This window comes from Piliocolobus tephrosceles, chromosome 6, assembly GCF_002776525.5.
Source record: "Piliocolobus tephrosceles isolate RC106 chromosome 6, ASM277652v3, whole genome shotgun sequence".
Taxonomy (NCBI): Eukaryota; Metazoa; Chordata; class Mammalia; order Primates; family Cercopithecidae; genus Piliocolobus; species Piliocolobus tephrosceles.
Window position 1 is genome coordinate 10992495 of NC_045439.1, and position 21661 is coordinate 11014155.

The 21661-nt window shown below is 48.5% G+C and overlaps 1 protein-coding gene and 1 pseudogene across 6 annotated transcripts in view; both read left to right on the forward strand.

The window, feature by feature from the left end:
• Positions 1–21661, forward strand: part of SYNE3 (spectrin repeat containing nuclear envelope family member 3) — a 119062-nt gene that overhangs the window by 88913 nt on the left and 8488 nt on the right. The window contains exons 18-19 of one of the 5 annotated variants that reach the window (XR_002730279.2): positions 18089–18185; positions 19831–19943. Coding sequence is in view for 4 of the 5 variants with exons in the window: in XM_023205565.1 (XP_023061333.1) it covers positions 6463–6663 (201 nt within the window). In the remaining variant the exon portion in view is untranslated. Of the gene's footprint in view, positions 1–6462; positions 6996–18088; positions 18186–19830; positions 21312–21661 lie in introns of those variants that run through there. The other 4 variants (XM_023205566.2, XM_023205565.1, XM_023205563.1 and 1 more) reach the window with 4 other exon arrangements.
• LOC111538265 lies at positions 8700–16573 on the forward strand (annotated as a pseudogene). The gene has a single exon (XR_002730280.3). The product of XR_002730280.3 is annotated as a putative uncharacterized protein encoded by LINC00341 (transcript).

Here is a 21661-nt window from a genome sequence, read left to right on the forward strand (position 1 = left end):
GTTTTTTTTTTTTTTTTTTTTTTTTTTTTTTTTTTGTATTTTTAGTAGAGATATGGTTTCACCATATTGGTCAGGCTGGTCTCAAACTCCTGACCTCAAGTGATCCGCCTGCCTCGGCCTCTCAAAGTGCTGGGATTACAGGCATGAGCCACTGTGCCTGTCCAATAGCTCATTTCTTTTGACCACTGAATTATATTCCATTGTCTGGACGTACCACTTATAGTCTTACTGGTAGATTTTTTTTTCTCAGTCCAAGATCCAATCCAAGATCACACATTGCATTTATTGTCACATCTCTGTTTTCCTCCAATCTGGCCCAGATCCTCCTTTTTCCTAATTCTTCTTGACCTTGACCTTTTTGAGTACAGGCCGGACAGTTTGTGGAATATCCCGCGGTTTGGGTTTCCCTGCTGTTTCCTTGTGATTGGATTTGGTGACAGGTTCCTGGCAGGCATGTCACAGAGCGGTGCTGTGGTTTACTTGTGCCTCTTATCAGGAGACGCATGGCGTCAGTATGGGCTGTGTTCACTCTGATCATCAGTTAAGAGTGGGAGGGATGGCATTGGGAGTTATACCTGATGTAAATGACGAGCTGATGGGTGCAGCACACCAACATGGCACAAGTATATATATGTAACAAACGTGCACATTGTGCACATGTACCCTAGAACTTAAAGTATAATAAAAAAAAAATAAAGAAAAAAGAAAGGAAAACAAAAAAAAAAAAAAAAAAAAAGAGTGGTCACCCTTAGGGAGGCTTCTCCCTGTGAAGTTCCTACCATTGCTTTTGTAATGGATAAGTGACCTGTAGGGGCTGGGTAGAGGCACTAGAAATACAATACCTCTTTCTTCTTGGGTGGTATCCTCAGGTTCTCCAGGACTTGTCCCTCTCCTGGGTCACTCTCCCTGGCACCTCCTTCCATGCCTGTGGTTCATGCACCATCTGGTGGGTGGCTCTCCCTGGCACCTCCTTCCAGGCCTCTGGTTTATGTACTATCTCTTGGGTCATTCTCTTCTTGGCATCTCCTCCCACACCTGTGGCTTTCTGCACCGTCTCGTAGGTGACTCCCTGGTACCTCCTTCCACACCTGTGGTTATGCACTGTCTTCAGGCTGTGTGAGCTCTTGCTTCATCTCTAATGCAGGTCTGTCCTTCTAGCCTCAGTCCTAAAACCTCAACTGCCCACTAGATGCTTCCTTGGGGGTCCTGCAGCTGACTCAGTGGGCCTCCTCCACCGTCCCGCACTTGGTGCCAGCCTGGAAGCATCTTTGTGGTGGGTACTGAGACCTGGACAGGTCCTGGGTAAGACCCTTAACCTCAGTGGTGATGGGATGTGACTTGCTCTCTCTAGACCCCAGGTCAGAGCACACCCACCCTCCACAGATCCAGGTTGAACAACAGAGGCCCCAGATACTTTTGTTGTTATTTTATTTGTTGTTTCTTGTGAGAAATGCCACATGGGATAGTAGGAAGAGCCTGGGCTCTTGACTGACACTGGAGAGCTGAGCCTATCTGTGTGACCTTGGACTGGATACTCTCCCAGACTCAGTTTCTTCCTCTGTAAAATGGGCATAGGAAAGTTGGCCTCACAGAGATGCTCAAGGTGCCCAGGAGGCCCCTGAGTGAGGTGAAGAGCAGAGCTCAGGACCTTTGGGGGTGTGTTTAGTGAGTTCACTAACAAGCGGAGCCCAGACATCCTGGTGAACCATGGGCACAGTGAGAACAGCTCGCAGATAGCAGGTGCCCGTGTCTCCGGGGTGGCCTCCGATGTATTGAGGGAGAAGCGGATGGCCAGAGGTGCAGGGAAGGAAGGAGCCTTATATTCATGGTTTCATTCATTCAGCAAATATTTACTGAGCACTGCTGAGGATACAGTAATGTACAAGACTAATGTGGACCCTGCCTCCGACGAGTTAAGGGCAGCACAGATCTTAATCAGTGATCCAGCGGAAAGGGTGCCCTGAGGATGTGTAAGGCCAGGGAAGGTCTCCTGGAGGAAGTGACTCAGGGTGAGATTAGAATGGTCAGTCAGCACTAACCAGGTGGAGTGGAGAAAGAAGGGCAATGAGCATTCCAGACACAAGGGACAGCCCGTGCAAAGGCCCTGTGGCAATAAGACGTGAGGGTCTTTAAGGAGCTGAGAGATGGCATTTAAGGAGGGCAGTGCTTTCTTCCCTGATGGGACCGAAGGTGATAATGGTGCCTAATCCCTGCATCCCTGGGGAAGCTTGTGGGACTTGCAGAAGCTACCTCTCTGCCCCACACCCATCAGCCAGAGGAGAAAGGAAGTGAGCCTTTATTGCGTGCCTACTGTGCATTTTATGCATAGCATGCATTGCTTCATTTATCCTTCCTACATTGGTAGGCAAATGTCACTGTCTCCCAACAGAGAAGAAACTGAGGCTCTGAGAGGCTAAGCAACATGCCCTAGATCACACAGCTAGAAAGTGGTAGAGTCAGGGTTAGAACCCAAGACTCCAAACCTTTTATTTTCCCCACATCCCATTTCACCAATGGTAGGAGATTAGGCCTCATGGACTGAGATGAACTCTAGCCTGCGATCCTCAGAAATCTGGAGTCTCATGTAAGACCTTGGCGGACTCTTGGTCAGAGCCTCTGTTGAGTATGTTAACTCCTCTACTCCCTCCCCACCCCCATGGGCTCATCGAACCCTGCTTCCCTACCCTCAGGGATGGTGTATGAGTCCGTTTTCATGCTGTTGATAAAGACATACCCGAGACTGGGTAATTCATAAAGAAAAGGAGGTTTAATGAACTCACAGTTCCACGTGGCTGGGGAGGCCTCACAATTACGACAGAAGAAAGGCACGTCTTACATGGCAGCAGACAAGAGAGAATGGGAGCCAAGTGAAAGGGGAAATCCCTCATAAAACCATCAGATCTTGTGAGACTTATTCACCACCATGAGAACAGTATGGGGGAAACTGCCCCCATGATTCAATTATCTCCTACTGGGTCCTTCCCATAACACATGGGAATTATGGGAACTATAATTGAAGATGAGATTTGGGTGGGGACACAGCCAAACCATATCAGATGGGGAGCTTATAACTTCCTGAGGAAGCCCTTTCTCTCTTTGGAAGAGCCGAGATTGTCATTTTTCTTGTTGGCTTCTTAGAGGGTTGTGTGTGTGTGTGTGTCTGTGTTTGCATGGGCGTGTTTGTGTGCGTGTGTGTGTTTCTAAGCATTTAGAAAAATATTGAAAGGTGTCCTTTTTTAAGAGCACTTTGGAATCCAAGACCCTTTAAGTGAGGATGTGAGCTCTAAGTAAACAGGCACTGGGCAGGCTGCAGGAATCCTTTGAGAAGACCACCCCTTGTCAACACTTGTATGTGTAAGCACTTTTTGGACCTTCAAAGATGTTTTCCCCAGAGGATCATGGCCAAGGCACATCCCCTCTCTTGAATAAGCAAAGTGTTAGCTCTGAGAATGGAGGGGCAAATAAAAAAGGACACTTGAAAGCAGACCCTCCATTTGGGAGATCCTGAATTACAGGCTGTTAGTTGCAGTGAAAACCCAGACTGGGTGGCCCTGCAGCTCGTTGTCTTACCTCTTTTCTCTCTCCCTGGGTGGGTCACATGTGTCAGAGATTTGGCTCCACCCAGCCCAGCAGTTGTGGGAAGAGCCACCTTCTCTGTGAACTCACACTCATTCAGCTGCTTAAACAATGTGTCACCCCCTACCCTCCGCTCCCAAAGTCACTGCTGAAATACATGCAGCCAAGAGTACTTATTCATTGTTATAAGCAGCCTGTTTTATAAAATCAGTGTTTAAGGACTTTGGTGAGTGAACACATTTGAGGCTGGAGGCACAGGGTTAAGTGTTATCATCTGGAGGAGATACTTGGAGCAGGGGAATACATGAGTTGACTCAGAGAGGAGAGGTAGAGAGACAGAACTGCCCAGGTTAGAACCTCCCAGGAACATTTGTGTTTAACAGTGCTTCTTCATCACCATCACCCTCACCGTCACTACCACCACTACCACCATCACCACCACCATTGCCGTCATCCTTAACACCATTGCCCTCACCTTCACCACCACCACCATCTTCACTTCTATCACCATCACAACTATCACCATCACCACCACCATCACCCTCAACATCATCCTTACCACCATTACCATCACCATCACCACCACCACCATCTCTGCCTCCATCATCATCATTACTATCACCATCACCATCACCAACACCATCAATCTTATCACCATTACCCTCACCATTACCACCACCACCATCTGTATCTCCATCATCATCACTATCACCATCACCGCCACCATCACCAACACCATCATTCTCACCACCATTACCCTCACCATCACCACCACCACCATCTCTACCTCCCTCATCATCACCATCACCATCACTGTCATCCTTACCACCATTACCCTCACCGTCACCACCACCACCATCTCTACCTCCATCATCATCACTATCACCATCATCCTTACCGCCATTATCCTCACTGTCACCACCACCACCATCTCTACCTCTATCATCATCACTATCACCATCGCCACCACCATCACCATCATCCTTACCACCATCACCCTCACCATCATGACCACCGCCACCATCACTGTCATCATCACCATCACCATCATCACCATCACTATCATCATCACTATCACTCACGCTTACAATCACCATCACAGTCACCACCATCCCCATCACCATCACCACAATCATCACCATTATCACCATTACCATGGTCATTATCACCATCATCACCACCTTACTGTCACCACCCCACCCCCACCCCTACCACCATTAGCGTCATGATCATTATCACCATCACCACCATCATCAAGCATCACTGCCATCATTGCCCTCACCTCCATCACCATGGTCACGATCACTATCATCATCACAGGACTGTGGCTTTTGGTGTCCTGGAGGGTGAACCTTGGTTCTTCAGGGAGCCAGCACATATATTCTATGATAATAGTACTAGTGCTATGATTACTAATATTAATAGTAATGAATGTTACTAACAGTTACTAATAGTGCTAGCACTATTATTATAAATAATTACTAATAGTACTAATAGTAACAACTGGTACATTTATCAATTGAGGTATAAATATACCTTTGCTTTGAGCCCTCACCACAGCCCAGCAAATAGGGGTAGGTGTTTGATCCCCATTTTGCAGAGCAGGAAACAGAGGATCCAATATTGATTTGCCCAAGGACACATAGCTGTTGAGTAACAGAGTCTGGGTGGGGACCTGGTCTGCTAGGATCCTAAAAGCTGGGCTTATCCTGCACTCTGCAGCATCTTGACCATGAGGGCCTCACTTTTCTGAGTGACCAGCTTTTTCCCTGCACTCCTTGGCAGTCAGACATCCATGAAGCCACAACCCCGGCAGTCCCTCCAGAATTTAGAAAGTGTTTTCTTGACCACTCTCAGGGATATTGTAGCAGAGAAGTCCATTAGGCATTTGGACTTGTGAGACTCACCTTCATGTGATACTGATGGCAATGGTGATGGTGATGAAATTGATTATGAAATAAAAGGAGAAAGAGGAAGAAGGGGAGAAGAGGGAAGGGGATAGGAAGGAAAACGAAGACAGGGGCTGGGCACGGTGGCTCACACTTATAATCCCAGCACTTTGAGAGGCTGAGGAGGGTGGATCATGAGGTCAGCATTCAAGACCAGCATGGCCAACATTGTGAAACCCCATCTCTACTAAAAATACAAAAAAAAAAAAAAAATAGCTGGGCGTAGTGGCAGGTAATCCCAGCTACCTGGGAGGCTCAGGGAGAGAACTGCTTGAACCTGGGAGGTGGAGGTTGCAGTGAGCTGAGATCACGCCACTGAACTCCAGCCTGGGTGACAGAGTGAGACTTCACCTCAAAAAAAGAAAAAAGGAAGAGGGGGAGGAGAAAGAGGAAAAAGGGAAGAAAGACAGGAGGAAGAAAGTGATGATGGTGAACTTGATGGTGGTGATGATGGTGATGACGATGATTTAGATGGTGACAATATTAAGGATGCGTACTAATAATGACAGCAGCTGGTACATACCTACTATGTGCCAGGCTCTGCCTCATTGGATCCTCATGACAACTCTGTCATGTAGGTACCATTATTGCCTCTATCTGTAGATGAGAAACTTGAGGTTCAGAGAAGTCAGGTAACCTTAGGATTCACAGCCAGTCCTCTGCTACACCAGGCAAAGATGTATGTCACAATGGCAGAGCTTGCAACTATTTTCTGTTCTTCCTTTCATGCCTTGAATGCTTTGGGAAAACTGCAGAAAACTTTGTTTCTGGCAAAACTTACATTAGCCCCATTTCACTGATGAGAACACAGAGACATGTACTGTCATACAGTCAGTTCAGTGCCACCACCGCTCCTGGCATCCTCCTCACCCCCTGAACCTGCCCCCCACCCCCAGAGTCTCCCAGCCCACTCACCTGTGCTGTGTTGGTTCTGCAGACTCGGCGGTGGCGAGGACTGGGCTCCCTCTTCCGGAGGGTGTGCTGTGTGGCGCTCCCACTGCAGCTGCTTCTGCTGCTGTTCCTCCTCCTGCTGTTCCTGCTCCCCATCAGGGAAGAGGACCGCAGCTGCACCCTGGCCAACAACTTCGCCCGCTCCTTCACGCTCATGCTGCGCTACAATGGCCCGCCACCCACCTAACCCACTGGGGCACACAGGTGACTTTGTTCTCCAACCTCCAGCAGTCCCAGGGCCCCTCCTGAGGATGCCCGCCAGGGAAACTGGAAACAGGGGCAGGCCAAAGACTGCAGAGCTGCATCCGTATCAGTGCTGTGTCAGCATTCCCAGAACAGACTTACTTTTTATACAGTGTTGTCTTAGTCTATTTATACCAAATGTGTACTACATGTGACTAGGGAACAATGTCAAGAATTTTTATATGATCTGTATGTAAATGCTCAGTATGTATAGTTTCATATATGAGGTCTATGTGGAGTTGGGAAAATTCCTAGCAATGTCTCCCTCCAATGGGATTTTGTGGTATTGTTGACTTGGTCTGCAGTCATCTCTAGAAAGCAAGAACAATAACCTGTCACTTTCATGGCAACCTCTTCTCCAAAGCCAATCCCAGAACTCGGATGTAATGAAAGGCCTCTGAGCTGCAACGCAGAAGAGCGGCACAGACCCTCACTCGGCGCCCAGCGACTCTGGCTTTCTGCATAATGAGAACAAGTATGCTTGTCTAGTTTTAACAACCACAGAGAGTAGCTGCTACGTACGAGAAGTAGAAATGGCAATGACCAGAGGCAGGTACAGTGATAGCAGTGACAACTGACAGAGTGATATCAAGAGAGAAAAAGAAGAGCTGCAGAGAGCAGATCCCCCAACTAAGAAAGTACAGCCGCATGGAGGCATCGCGTGCGGGAGCCCTAACCCCAGCTCTCAGCGGCTTCTGATTACACAGTCCTATGAGGGCTGTCCCTGGTGAGGACACCGAGTCCCCGTGAAATGGTGAGATCCTGCGCTGTGTGTTTCATTCAGGGAGAAAGGGAAGAAGACGGGCTTTATTTTTAAGATTTCCATGCAGAATGGTGAGGCACACTCCGTGAGCAGCACCCACTAGCAGTGCCCAGGAAAGATGCATTTCCTCTGTCGCTCTTGGACTGAGTTTTCATCATCGAGAGCTCAAGCTGCAGGACACAAGAGAAGCGTCTGCCATGCCAGGGGCCAGGGATTGAGGGTCCAGGACAGAGGTGAGAGAATCTGCTTTGGAGTTCGGCCTGTCTCAAGGGCTCTCCTTCCCCTTCCCAGAAAGGACTCTGGAGACAGCAGGTCCACAGGGCCAAGAAGGTCTCACAGGCATTCTCCTTTGGGACTAGGGCCCGGGCCACCCAAAAGCAGGCCCTCTCCAGCCAGGTGTAGGCGAGCCGGGCTCCAGGCACCACCTGGGCTGGGGCTGCGGTGACTCCATGTGAGTTCCCGAGGCCAGAAACTCATCCCTTCCTTGCCAGGGAACTCTGGGATGGTTCCTAAGTGCTTAGCAACTGGATCATGTTTGTCCTAAATCAACACTAAATTTTCCCCTTAAAAAAAATACTTAATGCCCACTCTTTACAAATGGATTTTGTCTGTTCAACTACAAATAGGAGCTTCAAAGGGGATTTCCTTGGACCTTCTGTCTGGCTTTGGAATCATAAGGTATTATAGACCCAGAAAGGCCCTTTAAGTAGAGAAGAAACTGAGGCCCTAAGAGGGCCTGACGCCCAGCACCACTGCTGTCTCACACACACTGACCCTTGGCCTTTCACCGTGAGCTCTGCCCTTGGGAGCCCCGGCCCTCGGCAACAAGGATATTCACAGGCAGGAAACCTGTGCTGCCAAGGAGAGCCCTCGGGGCTGACTCAGAAAGCATACTTTTGTTTTTCTTTTAACTCGCCTGTATTTGTTACAGCTTTAAGCAGAACGTGACTTGGGCAGTATATTTCCATCCACAAGCCTGGCTCTGAGTTATTATTATTATTATTGTTATTATTATTATTTTGAGATGGAGTTTCGCTCTTTTTGCCCAGGTGGGAGTGCAGTGATGCGATCTCGGCTCACTGCAACCTCCACTTCCCAGGTTCAAGTGATTCTCCTGCCTTAGCCTCCTGAATAGCTGGGATTACAGGTACCTGCCACCACACCCAGCTAATTTTTGTATTTTTAGTAGAGACGGGGTTTCACCATGTTGGCCAGGCTGGTCTCGAACTCCTGACCTCAGGTGATCCGCCCGCCTCAGCCTCCCAAAGTGCTGGGATTACAGGCATGAGCTACCATGCCTGGCCATTTTTTTTTTTTTTTTAACAGCTTTATGATAAGCTATAGGCTTATAATTCTGCTCCTCCAAACAATACTTTTCTCTGGAAAACAAGCCCTGTGGACGCTCCATCCTTCCATCAAGTTCCTTCCCTCAAGTTGCTTCAGTTTAATTTATTTCTACAGGACCAGTACATGCAGAAGGCAACTACAGGGGATGAAAAGTTCAAAAAGTAGATTCTACAACCCTATGGCTTGGTATCCAAATATCTGGAGAAGTATGTGAGTTCATGGAAGAAGAGAAAGCACACTTTTCTCCAGATATCTGGAAACCAAGCCATAGGGCCGTTCTCTGCAGGCGACCATCTTACTGGAAAATCAGGGGCTGAGCAAGCCCAGGCAGCCGTGCACAGATATCCAGTCCTGGAAGTCAGAGCTGTGGTGCGGGGGCTTGCCAGGTTCCTACTCTCCCATGTCACAGGTGAGAAAGCTGAGGCCCGGAACGGGGAAGAAACTGATCCATGGCCACACAGTGAGAGGCAGCAAGGCCAGAGCCCACCTGGCCGCCACGGCCCTCAGGCAGTGCCCTGCTCACTGTGGGGTGACCCCTGCGTGTCGGCAACTACAGGAAAAAAACAGCCACCGGGCATATGTGCAGCCTGTCACATATACCACATATTGGGGAAGGAGAAGCTGGAACATGTGGTCGGGGGTGGGGATATCTACCTATATTTTTTAAATTTTGATAATGATGCCATCAAGTCTGCTTGTCTGCATAACTGTTTTTTAAAAAAGAATTGATATTTTCAGTACTTTCTTATAAATATACTTGTAATATGATGTAACAGCCCAGTTACTGGTGCTTCCAAGCGCAAATGCAATCTCCTTTGCTTGAAGGAGAGCCAGGTGATTGTTCTTATGGCTTTAGTTTCTAGCCTCTTTAACAGCCATGCAGAGCTTTCAGGTGCTGCTTGAAAAGGTGGTGCTGTGGCACGTGTGTGTATGTGTGTGTGTGTCTTGTTCACCTGTCTCCAAAATGAAAGGGGTCTTAGAGTTGAGAAGAATTGGTACTGTCATGGCCCAACACAGGGTGTGTGTGTGCGTGTGTGTGTGTGTCAGAGAGAGAGAGAGAGGAGGGCAGGGGAGGAGGGAGAGAGAACCACCCGTGGGTCGGTTGATGAATTGGTTATCCCTGCTTACCTGTCCGCCCCACCCTTTTCTTAACCCATTTTCTGTCTGTGGCAAGGCACATGCAGCACCCAGAGGGTGTTTAAAAAGAAGAGCTGGGAGTGAGTGGGATGGACAGGTACTGACAGCACATAAAGCCAGGACCCTGGGAGGTGCTCAGTGGTGGCAGGACAGAGGGAACACTGACAAGGGAGACAATGTGCTCCCTTTGGTGCTCGTGGATGCGTGACCCCCTTGGGTGGCACTTTGCAGCCTCGCTTTGTGTAATTCCCCCACAGACACCTGCCCCCAGGGTCTGACACTATTTTACCCCCATGTTTGAGGTGGAACACTGAGGCTTAAAGATATAAAGACCCTTGCTCATGCTGAAGTGGGTCCAAACCCACAATATGGAGCAATGAGGACCCCAAAGCCCAGGCTGGAGGGGGGCTTGAGGCTGCTTCTACCAGTTTGTAGTCTCTGTAGCCTCTGGGAATGGAGTTCCCTGGGCAAGCAGGCAGAACTCTGCCCATCAGCTTGCCTGGGACATGGCCAGAGTGGAGCATCCATATGTTTCCCTGAGGGACTGGCCCTCAGCTCTGAGATGAGTCGCCACCAGCAGCACATTCCCCTGGGCCATCTATCGTTATCTTCACGTGCTCACCTGGAAGATGAGCCCCTCTAATGTCTCACAATGAGGTCCTCAGTCATGAATGATGGAACTCCACACCCCCAATGCCCAGCACAGGATAAGAGCTTCGGCTGTGGTTTGTTGAATTACATTAAAAACCCCAAGGCAAATGTGTTTCCTGACACCCAACTCCCTTCCAGAGGAAATGGGTCATAGATGACCTGACCCAATTCCATCTCTCAGGCCCCGTTTGCCTCGGGCAGGTGGCTGGAGTTCCCTGCAGGGACCAGGGGTTCAAAGATGCTTGTCTCCGGGCAGCTTCAGGGGAAGGAAGCTGGGGACCCTCTGCAGCCTGGGGGCCACAGAGAATGACAGGCAGAGGGCAGAAAAAGGCCTGAAGGTGGGCAGTTTGTGCTAACTGGGGGTTCCCTAATGGATTTTACTGCTGGCAAACTGGGACCGGTGGCATCATCCTGCCCTGCTTTGCAGGGGATGGGAGGCTGGGGCTGCCCACAGTTAGGGAGTAAAGAGGGGATCTTAACTCTTCCATTAGACTGGAGCCAGGCCTGACTGGGAGGCTGGGGGGCTTTGCATAAGCTTTGGGGACCTGCACTTTATGCTGGTCTGGCTGGAGAGGGCAGACAGGGAAGTAGGCCAGAGGGAGTCAAAGGCAAGAGGTGATGTCGCGCTTGATGCACTGAACTGTGTGCTTAAAAGTGGTTAAGATGCTAAATTTTATGTTATGTTTATTTTACCACAATTTGAGGATGAGAGGAGAAAGAGAGAGAGAGAGCAAAAGAGACAGAGAGAGAGAGAGAAGAGAGAGAAAAGGAGGGAGGGAGGGAGGGAAGGATAGTGAGAGAGAAGAAGAGAATGGGAATGGCAGGCTGTACCTTCCTGATTCCCAACTTTCCTCCAAGGACAAGCACAAGTGGCCAGCTTTCACTGACCACAGGCGAGTGAAACAAACGAGGGAACGCCTTGAGTTTTTCTTTCTATAGGATTTATTTCACCCAAATGCTGACTCTTCATTCTAGGATTATGTTCTTCCTGCTTCAAGGGTGCTCAATGGCCTTTAGGAAATGAGGAATGGGTAAAGGTGGCTCTATCTTCTTTGATGGTTTCTATTGTGTTTTGGGAGCCCTCATTGGACAAAATAAAAAGTGGCCAACTCTATGTTGGTTTTGCTCCCAATACAGTATTCTTCCTGAAAAAACATGCCGTCTGAAAGTTTGGGAACCCGGGAGATGGTTGGGAGAAGACAGCAGCTTGAGGATTGCTTAGTGCAGGAGTCCCCGCGGGAGAGAAGAAAAGAGAAATGGGAAGAGGGACATTGCGGAAATTTGTGTCAACTGGGCTCAGGGGAGGCCAGGAGCCTGCCAGCTGTGGCCCTCCCACAAAAAAAAAAAAAAACCCAGGTGCTCACTGGCCCTGCCTTCCCACTAGCCATTTGGATACTGTCCAGGGTCTGCAGCTTTCTCTCTTCTGGTTGGTGGGCAGACGTGCCCTGTGCCTCTTTGCATCTTAATCCAATGCAACAAGCATTCTCCAGCCTGTGTCAGGCTTTGTGCCGGGAGATTTGGAGTGAGCAAAGCCCAGTCCCTGCCCTCAGGGCGCTTGCAGATGAAGAAAAGGGTTTGTGCCATTGAAGATGCCCATCTGGATTGCGGTCATTGTCCTTGACTTTGCCTATCTGCCTCTCCAGAGGGGGCAGGCCCACTTCACAGAAACTGGAAGAGTCACACGGGGGAGACAGTGGGAGAGCTCAGGACAGGGCATGAGAGTGTCTTGCTGCCTCTTGGAGGCCACCATCATGACTATGAACCATACTGGGCAGAGGAAATGGGTCAAGGTGGCCAGGGCAGCTGGGCCGGGCAGGGAGAGGACCTGGGCATGGCAGAAGGAGGGGAAAATAGACTGACTCGGCCTCAGGAGGTCAGAAGGATGTTGGGCTGTGCTAAGTCTCAGAACAACACAGCTTGGGAGGCTCCTGGAGGCTTCAAGGTGAGGCCCAAGGCGAAGGCAGTGGATGTTGATTGTCATTTCCATTACTAGCCCAATTATTAGTCTGTCTTCCTGGTAAAAATATGTGGTTGGAAATGCCAAACTGAGAAGCCCATTTTTCCCCACTGGGGATTGTCTGGGTTGGCATGTACATCCCAGTGACCAACGTGTCCATGCTCAAGGATAATCTCTTGCCCTTTCCTGCCCCCTGACTAGGATTTCTCCCCAGAGGAGGGGAGCTGAAGGACCCCCCAGGGAGGCTGTGCCTGTGGCTGTCAGCCTGAGATGCCAGAGGCTTCCTTTGGATTCTGTAATCAGAGTATTTTTCACTGGTGTCTGCAGTGATCGCCAGGGAGCCTCTGTGTCCAGAGCCCAGTGGGATCCTGCCCTAATTCCCTCTCTCATGGGGACTCAGCCAATTCTCACCCCCAATCTGATTGTCACCAGTCTAGATCAGCATTGGAGGGAGGTGTGGGCAACTACAGCCCTTGCTGCTTCCAAGACAGACATCAATAGTTGATTACCAATCTTTCCCACTCCCTACTCTCCAGCACAATGGACGTCACAGTCCTCAAAACCACTCCAAGAGCTGCCAATCAATCATATTCGCATGTCAGCAAAACCTGTTTGACATCCGTACACCTGTACCAGCCCTCTGGGAAAGCTCTCAATTCTGGCCTCCTTTCCTTTTTTCTTTTTTTTTTTTGAATGTATGTTAAAATTAGGATGTTCCCAATCAAAAATCACTTTTCCTTCATCTAGTACTTGGGTGAGACAAACTAGCCCCAGAAAGCAGACAATGGGATGAACTGCCAGGTAGGACTTTTAGGGGAGGCAAAATGGATTAGGAAATGCTAAGTTCTCTGTTGAAGGAGGATACCTGGATTTTTTAGGCTTTCAGAGGTGGACGGCTTCCATAGACTGTCTTGTTCCAACTTTGTACCCATTTTACAGGTTAGGACTCTGAGCCCTCAGCAGTTCTTGTTTGGCCAGTGAGCTCAGGGAGTTAGTTCCAGGAGTGGGGGTCAGTCTCTGCACCCTCTGGATGACAGGGTAACATTGCTCAGCACTAGGCAGGGTTTAGTTGGAACTCCGCTGCTGATGGGCTGTGTGACCTTGGGCCAGTTCCTTGCCACCTCCCTGCACCTAATGATAAGGAGGGAAGTCAGTCCTGGAACGTCTAGTGCTCCTTGAAATATTAGGTATCCTAGGAGGGTGCGGGTGGGCTCACATCTGGAAGAGAAATTCCTAGATTCAGCCACAAGTAACAGAATCCCTCCTCCCCCGACCAACTTTGGCTTAAACCAATGAGAGACTTTACTTTTCTCTCCTCCTGAGAAGTCTAGAGATAGGTGGTTGCTGGCATCATCTCCTCAGCTTGTGGATGTCAGAGCCAAGGCTTTGCAACTCTCTTTCCTTTCTATCACAGTCACTTCATGGCCCAGGATGCTTGCTGTACCTCCAATTTTTCATCTGGGTTCCAGGCAGGAAGGAGGGGAGTGAGTTAGATGAATCTGCCCTCCTCATGAGGAGTTTTCCCAGAAGCTCCGCCAGCCACTTCGGTTCTCATCTCGTTGGCCAGGGTGGTGTCACATGTTTTCCCCACATCTGCAAGGAGTCTGGGAACATGCACCCAAAAAGATGGGGGCCTTCTAGTAAGAATGAAGGGTAGGGTGGCTTGGAGTGGGACTTAGCTGTCTCTGCTACAGTTGGAGGAAGAAACCAGGGTTCGTCCTGACCCTCCATGCCTTGGCCGTATGCTCCTTATGCGGAACTTGAAGGCATCATCCTTGCAGTGTGAGAGGGACCTGCCACCATGGCCTGCCACCTCGTCTCAGGGGTCCCTGAGTCCTCCAGGTCTACCCAAAGGCATTGTAGACATTCTTCCTGCAAGACTTGGGAACCGACAAATAGGTCTGCCCTGCTTGCCAGAGTTTTTGTGCAGGAACAGCCCCTCCCGTCTTTGTCCTGGCCGTGAGCACCCAGGGCTAAGCTTTTGAACACTTTCTTTGTGTTTGGATTCAGCCCAGGCAATGCATATTTGCTTTCATTTCTTCTTGAGCTTGAGAAGCTCCTGGGTGCAAATCTTGGAAAATGAGGATCTCTGAGCCTTTCCAGGCCAGCCCTTTGTTTTCTAGCAGACAATTGAGGCTTTGAAAGGGAAAGTGGGTGCGGGCACCCCACAGGTGGCCCTCATCACCCAAATGCCAGTGCCTGCAGGCTCCTTCAGCAGAGGCCCAGAGTCAAAGAGGACTTAAAACCAGCTGTCATTTCTCTCTTAGCTTCTGTGTATGAGAGAAACGCCTTCTGTTTTTCAAAGTAAGAACAAGGAGGAATTTGTTTCTAAAAGAACAGTAAAACACAGGCTCGGGGTTTAAAAGCAAATGGTTCAGCAGGATGTTCAGGGCCTTAAAAGAGTCAGCAGGACTCAGCATCTCCCAGTGCCTGCTCTCCAGTTGTCATGGTAACACCATCCCCAACCCAACCACCTCGTCCAGCCGGGAGACAGCAATCACAAGGAGGGACCTCGGTTTCCCCCGAGGATCCTGGGCTTCCTTTCTGAAACGCTTGCTTCTGAGCTCAGCAACCAGGAACACCTGGCCAGCCCATCCCCAGCACCTCTGTGGAGATGAGGGACAAAGTCCTGCAGACCCTCTTCCTGTTCGGATGAGAAAGGGAGGGAAGGAGACATACCCCGAGGGCCTGCAATATGGTCATGACACTTTCAAAAAGCCTGTGCTATGGGGTCATGATCAGAAACCAGGTGCAGAAACCAGAGTGCGGAGGGTCAGCAGCCTGCCTCAGAGCAGCCAGCTAGGGGGTGAGTGGTAAATGCGCGACTTGTACCCAGGCACGACTGGCCCAACGCTCCACTCTATGGAATGTTCTCTGGGCCTCAGTTGCTTTCCTTTCCTTTGCAGGCTGCGGGCTGCTGTCACTCTGGCAGCTGGTGAGCCAGCTGGAGGGCGACATTCCAAAGCAGGGGCAGTAGGGCTTTCCTCCTGTGCCCACTCCCGCGGGGAAGTCTGTTGACTCCTACCGCTGATGGGAGCTGGCAACATCAGGATGAGGTCTCAGGGGATGGGAGCAGGTACCCGCTGTCTGTCTACCTTCCCACTGGAAAAGCACGGACAGGCCAGCGCTTGGGGGGACAGGCAGAGGGCAGAGTTGGCTTTGCACGGTCTCTGCCTGCTGAGCAGCTCCAATTCCTCTCATGGGAGAAACAAGGAGGCAGTCACTTGTGCATACTCCAGAAGTTTTACTGGGGAGGAGGAAGTGGACAGAGAAAGCTGTGTGTGTGCGTATGAAGGGGTCGGCGACGTGGGAGGGATGCACGCGTATGTGAGCATAGCATGTGCGGGTACTACACATACATCTCCATGCAGAAACACCCCTGGGCAGCCTTGGCTTCCAGCATTGGGCTTCAGCACAACAGACCCCAGCCTGTGGTCTCTCTGAACCCGGGGAGACTGCATTGGGCTCAGGACGTTTTCCCCGAGGTCCAGAGTTTTATGCCTCTCCCTGGCATTCTCCATAAAGAAGGGAAGGTCAGATGACCCCTTAGATCTGTGTCATCTGGGAATTGCCTTGGGCTGGTTTAAAAACGATGCCCTCTCTTTTTCTCAGGATAGCAGATAACCTGCTGTGAAAGAGGGCTTAATTCTATGGGTCCTAAATTTTCTCCTTTCTCTCTCTCGTTCTGTGTGTGTGTGTGTTACGAAAAATGGCAAGTTTCCAATACCAGCTTTGGAGGAATGATTATGTTTTCCCTCCATTTCAAGTCCAAAAGACCAGAGCCCTCATTCCAAAGGGCATCCACCCAGATAGATTTTTTAGTTTCATTTGTCATCCCTCCCATGGGAGGGCCCCATGTCTCCTCAGAAACCATCCTGGGCTGGGCGCCGTGGCTCACGCCTGTAATCCTAGAACTTTGGGAGGCCGAGGCAGGCGGATCACGAGGTCAGGAGATCGAGACCATCCTGGTTAATACGGTGAAATCCCGTCTCTACTAAAACACAAAAAATTAGCCAGGCGTGGTGGCGGGCGCCTGTAGTCCCAGCTACTCGGGAGGCTGAGGCAGGAGAATGGCGTGAACCCGGGAGGCGGAGCTTGCAGTGAGCCGAGATCGCACCACTGCACTCCAGCCTGGGCGACAGAGTGAGACTGTCAAAAAAAAAAAAAAAAAAAAAAGAACCCATCCTCCTGGAGTCAGCAGGTGGGGTCGAGTGAGTTTGGCCTGCCCATGACTTCCTCCCCTGAGACTGTGAACGAGGAGGTCTGGGGCGATGCTGAGAATGTTCTTGAAGATACTCCCAGATGATGCGGATAATCACATGACATTGAGTGCTGTGATCGCCTTGAGTCCAACCTCTGCATAAACGTGGTCCTCATAAACAAGTTCACTCTACAAATTCACTCTACCCTAAGCTAAGTCTATGTGAGCAAACTCACTTCATCCTTTGTACCTGGAGACCTGTTCATGTAGCTGGAATGGTGTGTTTCATGCAATGTGGACCAAGCAATGGCATGTGTGTGTGTGTGTGTCTGTGCGTGTGTGCATGTGTATGCATGCACACTTTTGTGTGTATATGTGCATGTAGATGCTGCATAAATGATTTTTGATGTCAAAGGCAAACTCATTCCATTGTTTTAAATGTTCTATTATGTAAACAATATGCAGAGGGACCATATCTACTCTTGTCATATTATTTGTGATGGTAAAACATGCATTTGCAATAAATTAAGCTTTCTGGGAAGGCGAGCAGTATTGGAGCCAAACGACTGTCTCGGAACATGTGTGTGTTATCTCGGTTCATATCAAGTCCAAAGCCCATGGAGCCTTCCCCGCCATCCAGGGAGGAACACCAGGACCCCGGAGTTTCTTCTTATTGCTATATTTTAAAGTTGCCTTGACGTTTTCCTCCCCTTCCTTTTGTGCAAGTTGGAAGTAGCAGTGTTCTAAAAGATGGTTTGACGTCTTTGCTGTTGTTTTATGTTTTTAAAAATGTATCTGCTTTGTGTTTAGAAATAAACATCTCTATTTTGGTCTATGAAATATTGTGTGGTTTGGATATTCGTTTTCCGAAGTAAAGGAGTTTGTCCAGAAGTTATGAGAAGAAAGATGACACGTGGCTGAGGCTGACATTTTAAGATTCTGACTTCCAGTTCAACCTCGTTCATGCAGAGGTTGGACTCAAGGCGACAGCAGCACTCAATCTCACGTGGACGTCAGCCTCATCTGGGAGCATCTTCGAAAACATTCTCAGCATCGCCCCAGACCTCCTCGTTCACAGTCTCAGGGGTGGGGGTCATGGGCAGGCCAAGTGGATACTGAAAATTCCGAAATGTACTCTGAGTGCATTTTGTAGAGAAACAGCACCCGCAATAGATCCAGGCACTAGCCCAGATGGGGGTAAAATGAGGCCTTTCCAGCCATTTCACTCCCAACCCCAGGGATCAAAGCCCCACCAGGACGGTTTGTTTAACAAAGAAGTCTCAGCTGTGGCTATCTGGTTTCTTAACTCACAGTGCACTGGAAGCTGCAGAGGAGACAGGGCGGACTCTGCCGGATGCAGGAGAAGCCAGAGACACCATCCTGACTTTTGAGAGCAGGTCTAAGAAACAGGCAAGTAAACCCAGGAGCTGCCACGGGCTAACAAAAGCTCCTAACAATGGCCTTGGTTTGCCAAGAAAGGGAAAGTGTATGTCAGAATCTTCTGCTTACAAAGGCACGGAAGTGTACCCTTCAATTCAGAACACTGTCATTAGAAGGATTTAAAAGAAAATGGTTTTGCCTCTTGTATAATTTGTTCTCCCAAGTGAGAATTTTTTAAAAATCTGCCATTATTTTAATAATGAGTGTAATATGTTTCCTAAGCTTTTTCCATCTCTGTGATCTTAAACCCTTCTCACCCTTTGGGAGGTGGGGCGGGATGCGGGGGTGGGGGGACTTGAGTGAGAAGCATTGTATCTGTAGCCCCTCACTCCTTACATGACTGGTAAAGGAAGAGACAAAGTTTCAGTCTCCATATGAATTCAAGTGGAGTCCAGAGCAGTGCATGAGGCTTTGAACCACTGGTGCAAAAATTGCTACAGGCTGGAAGTGGTGGCTCATGCCTGTAATCCCAGCACTTTGGGAGGTCGAGGTGGGCAAATCATTTGAGGTCAAGAGTTCAAGATTAACCTGGCCAACATGGTGAAACCCTACCTCTACTAAAGATACAAAAAAAAATAGCCGGGTGCGGCAGTGCACACCTGTAGTCCCAGCTACTTGAGAAGCTGAGGCAGGAGAATCGCTTGAACCCAGGAGGTGGAGGTTGCAGTGAGCAAGCCAAGATTACGCCACTGCATTCCAGCCTGGGCAACAGAGTGACACTCCATCTCAATAATAATAATGATGATAATTACAGTTTTTGCCATCAAAAGTAACAGATTTGGATCTGGCTCAGTGGTGCACACCCTAGAGTTAAACGCCATTCAAATGAGTCTCTGAGTTTTTGACTTGGTGAAGCAGTGCTGCAGAGAAAGGGCAAAGGGTGGGAAAGTCTGTTCTGTTAGGAAGAAGGAGCGGTCCTTGGTTTTTCCATCTGCCTTGTTTAGGGCAGATGAAGCCAGGTTGCTGGCACTCCTACAGCAGACCTGCAAATGGAAGAATCACTTTCCACTGTCAGGCTGCAGCGAGACCACTGCTGGCTACAAGGAATTTACAACTGAGGGAGGTGATTTCACCCAGTATATCTGGATCCATTGTCTAAAGTCTTAGAGTAGTGCTAAGTACCCTCCCAGAAACATTTGTGAGTCTCGTGGCCCTGAATAACGAGAACCCTTACCTTCTAAGTAGTTGTCCAAAAAATAAAGCAGCATGTTTTTTGAAGAAAGACAGAACTCTGTCCACTGGGATGCTCTGCCTTTTAGGTCTATATGGAATTGATCACGGCATAGCCCTGTTTAGTTGATCTGAAGAAGTCTTAATCCATATAACATAAAGGTATACCACGTGTCATTTATGTTAACTAAACGTGGTATACATGTTTATTTCTACAGCAGAAACATCAAACCTGGGGTCAGGAACTTCAGGGTTAAAACACTGTTTCAGTGAGAAAACTAGATTCACCCTTCCTTGTTTTAATTTAGCACCTTTTGTGAGAACCCAATCCACTGTGAGAGTAACATTAAACACACACGGTTTCTAAATCTTTAGTGAGTTCTCTAGTGTTTCTGGCTGGGCGACTCATTCATTTTTATGACCCTGTGATTTTTTTCACAACCAGGCGTCCCATGGAAATAATTTTCTTACCTCAGTTTTCATCCATGGCTTCCAAGCCCAACTATGACATGCTTAATTGGAGAGATTGATTCATCATCTTCTCGTGGAAGCCCCTTGGTGAGAAGGTTACTCCGCTACTTGGCCCTGCCGGCCTCCTCTGTCACTGCCTCTGCAGCCCTGGCTCTCCGTTCTGCTACCCTTCATTATGCTGCAAGAGGAGATACCCCAACTTGCTCAGGGCTTCCGGGCTGGAATTCGGTATTGCAATTGCATGCTGGCATGCGTCCTGGTCCCTGCTCCCCACTCCAGCTTGGTCTTCACTGTGGCCTGCTGCTGCCAATTTCTAACAGGAGGGCTCCTCTACCAATGGACAGCGAGGGAAATTGCTCTAAATTGTTCTGAGACATGGCCTGTCTCATGCTGTCTGTATTTGCTCTCTTTGAGCTTGTGCACAGCACTGAGGCCCTTCTCCTTTGGAACAAGGTGATGGGATAACAAAAAATAAAAAGGAACAAACCACAATGCTGAATGCAATGTGGAATCCTGCATTGCATCCTGGAACAGTGAACAGGCATTAGTAGAAAAGCCAGTGATACACAAATCGAGTTAGCAGTTTCATTAACACTATTGTACTGGTGTTAATTTCTTGGTGTTGACAAATGCCCCATGGACATGTAAGATGTTACCATTAGAGGAGACTGGGTGTGTTCGCCTATTTTTGCGTTGCTATAAAGGAATACCTGGAGCTGGATAATTTATAAAGAAAAGAGGGTTAATTGGCTCATGGTTCTGCAGGCTGAACCGGAAGCATGGTGCTGGCGTCCACTTCTGGTGAGGTCCTAAGGAAGCCTGCAATCATGGCAGAAGGTGACAGGGAGCCAGCGTGTCATATGGCCAGAGCAGGATCAAGAGAGAGGGAGAAAAGTGCCATACTCTGTTAAACAACCCGATCTCTCTGAGCAAGCATCCACTTATCACCAGGGGAATGATGGGGCTAAGTCATTCATGAGAAATCCCGGTGATCCAATACCTCCCACCAGGCCCCACCTCCAGCACTGGGGATTCCATGAATTCTGGAGAGACAAATATGCAGACTGTATCACTGGGTGAAGGTTATGGGAACTTTGTGCTGTTTTTGCACCTTTTCTAAATGATTCCAAATAAACATTTTATGTATTGTTTGTTCCATTTTATTTCATTTCTATTTTCATTAGAATGAAACGAATAGAATCTTATCAATAATCTGTTTTGCCTATCTAGTAAATGAAAAGACCTGAATTTTTAAAAGCATCGAATATTTCAAAAACTGAGTTTGCAGTTTTTAAAGATATCTTTATAATTAAGAAATAGTAAAAAGTTATATGCTAAATAATGGCAATGTTCCAAAAAAGATTAGTCTTCCCTTCCAAGTGGCAAATTCAGCAGTATTTAGGACAAGCACTGTATGATTTGAACGCTAGAAAAATGTATATTTCCTTCTTTTTTCATCAGCTTACATATTTTTCTTTTTTTCTACACTTAAAATTCTTTTTTTTAAATGGACAAATAACAATGTTGCATATTCATGAGGTACATAGTGATGTTTTGATACATATAATATAAGGGATCAGATCAGGGTAATTAGCATATCCAGCATCTCAAACATTTATCATTTCTCTTTTTGGGAACATTCAACATCCTTCTTCTAGCTATTTGAAACTATATACTATTGTTAACTATAGTCAGCCTACAGTGGTGTAATATACTAGAACTTATTTTTCCTATCTAGCTGTAATTTTGTATCATTTAACAAATCTCTCCCCATGCTTCCTTCCTCCTACTCTCCCTAGCTTCTA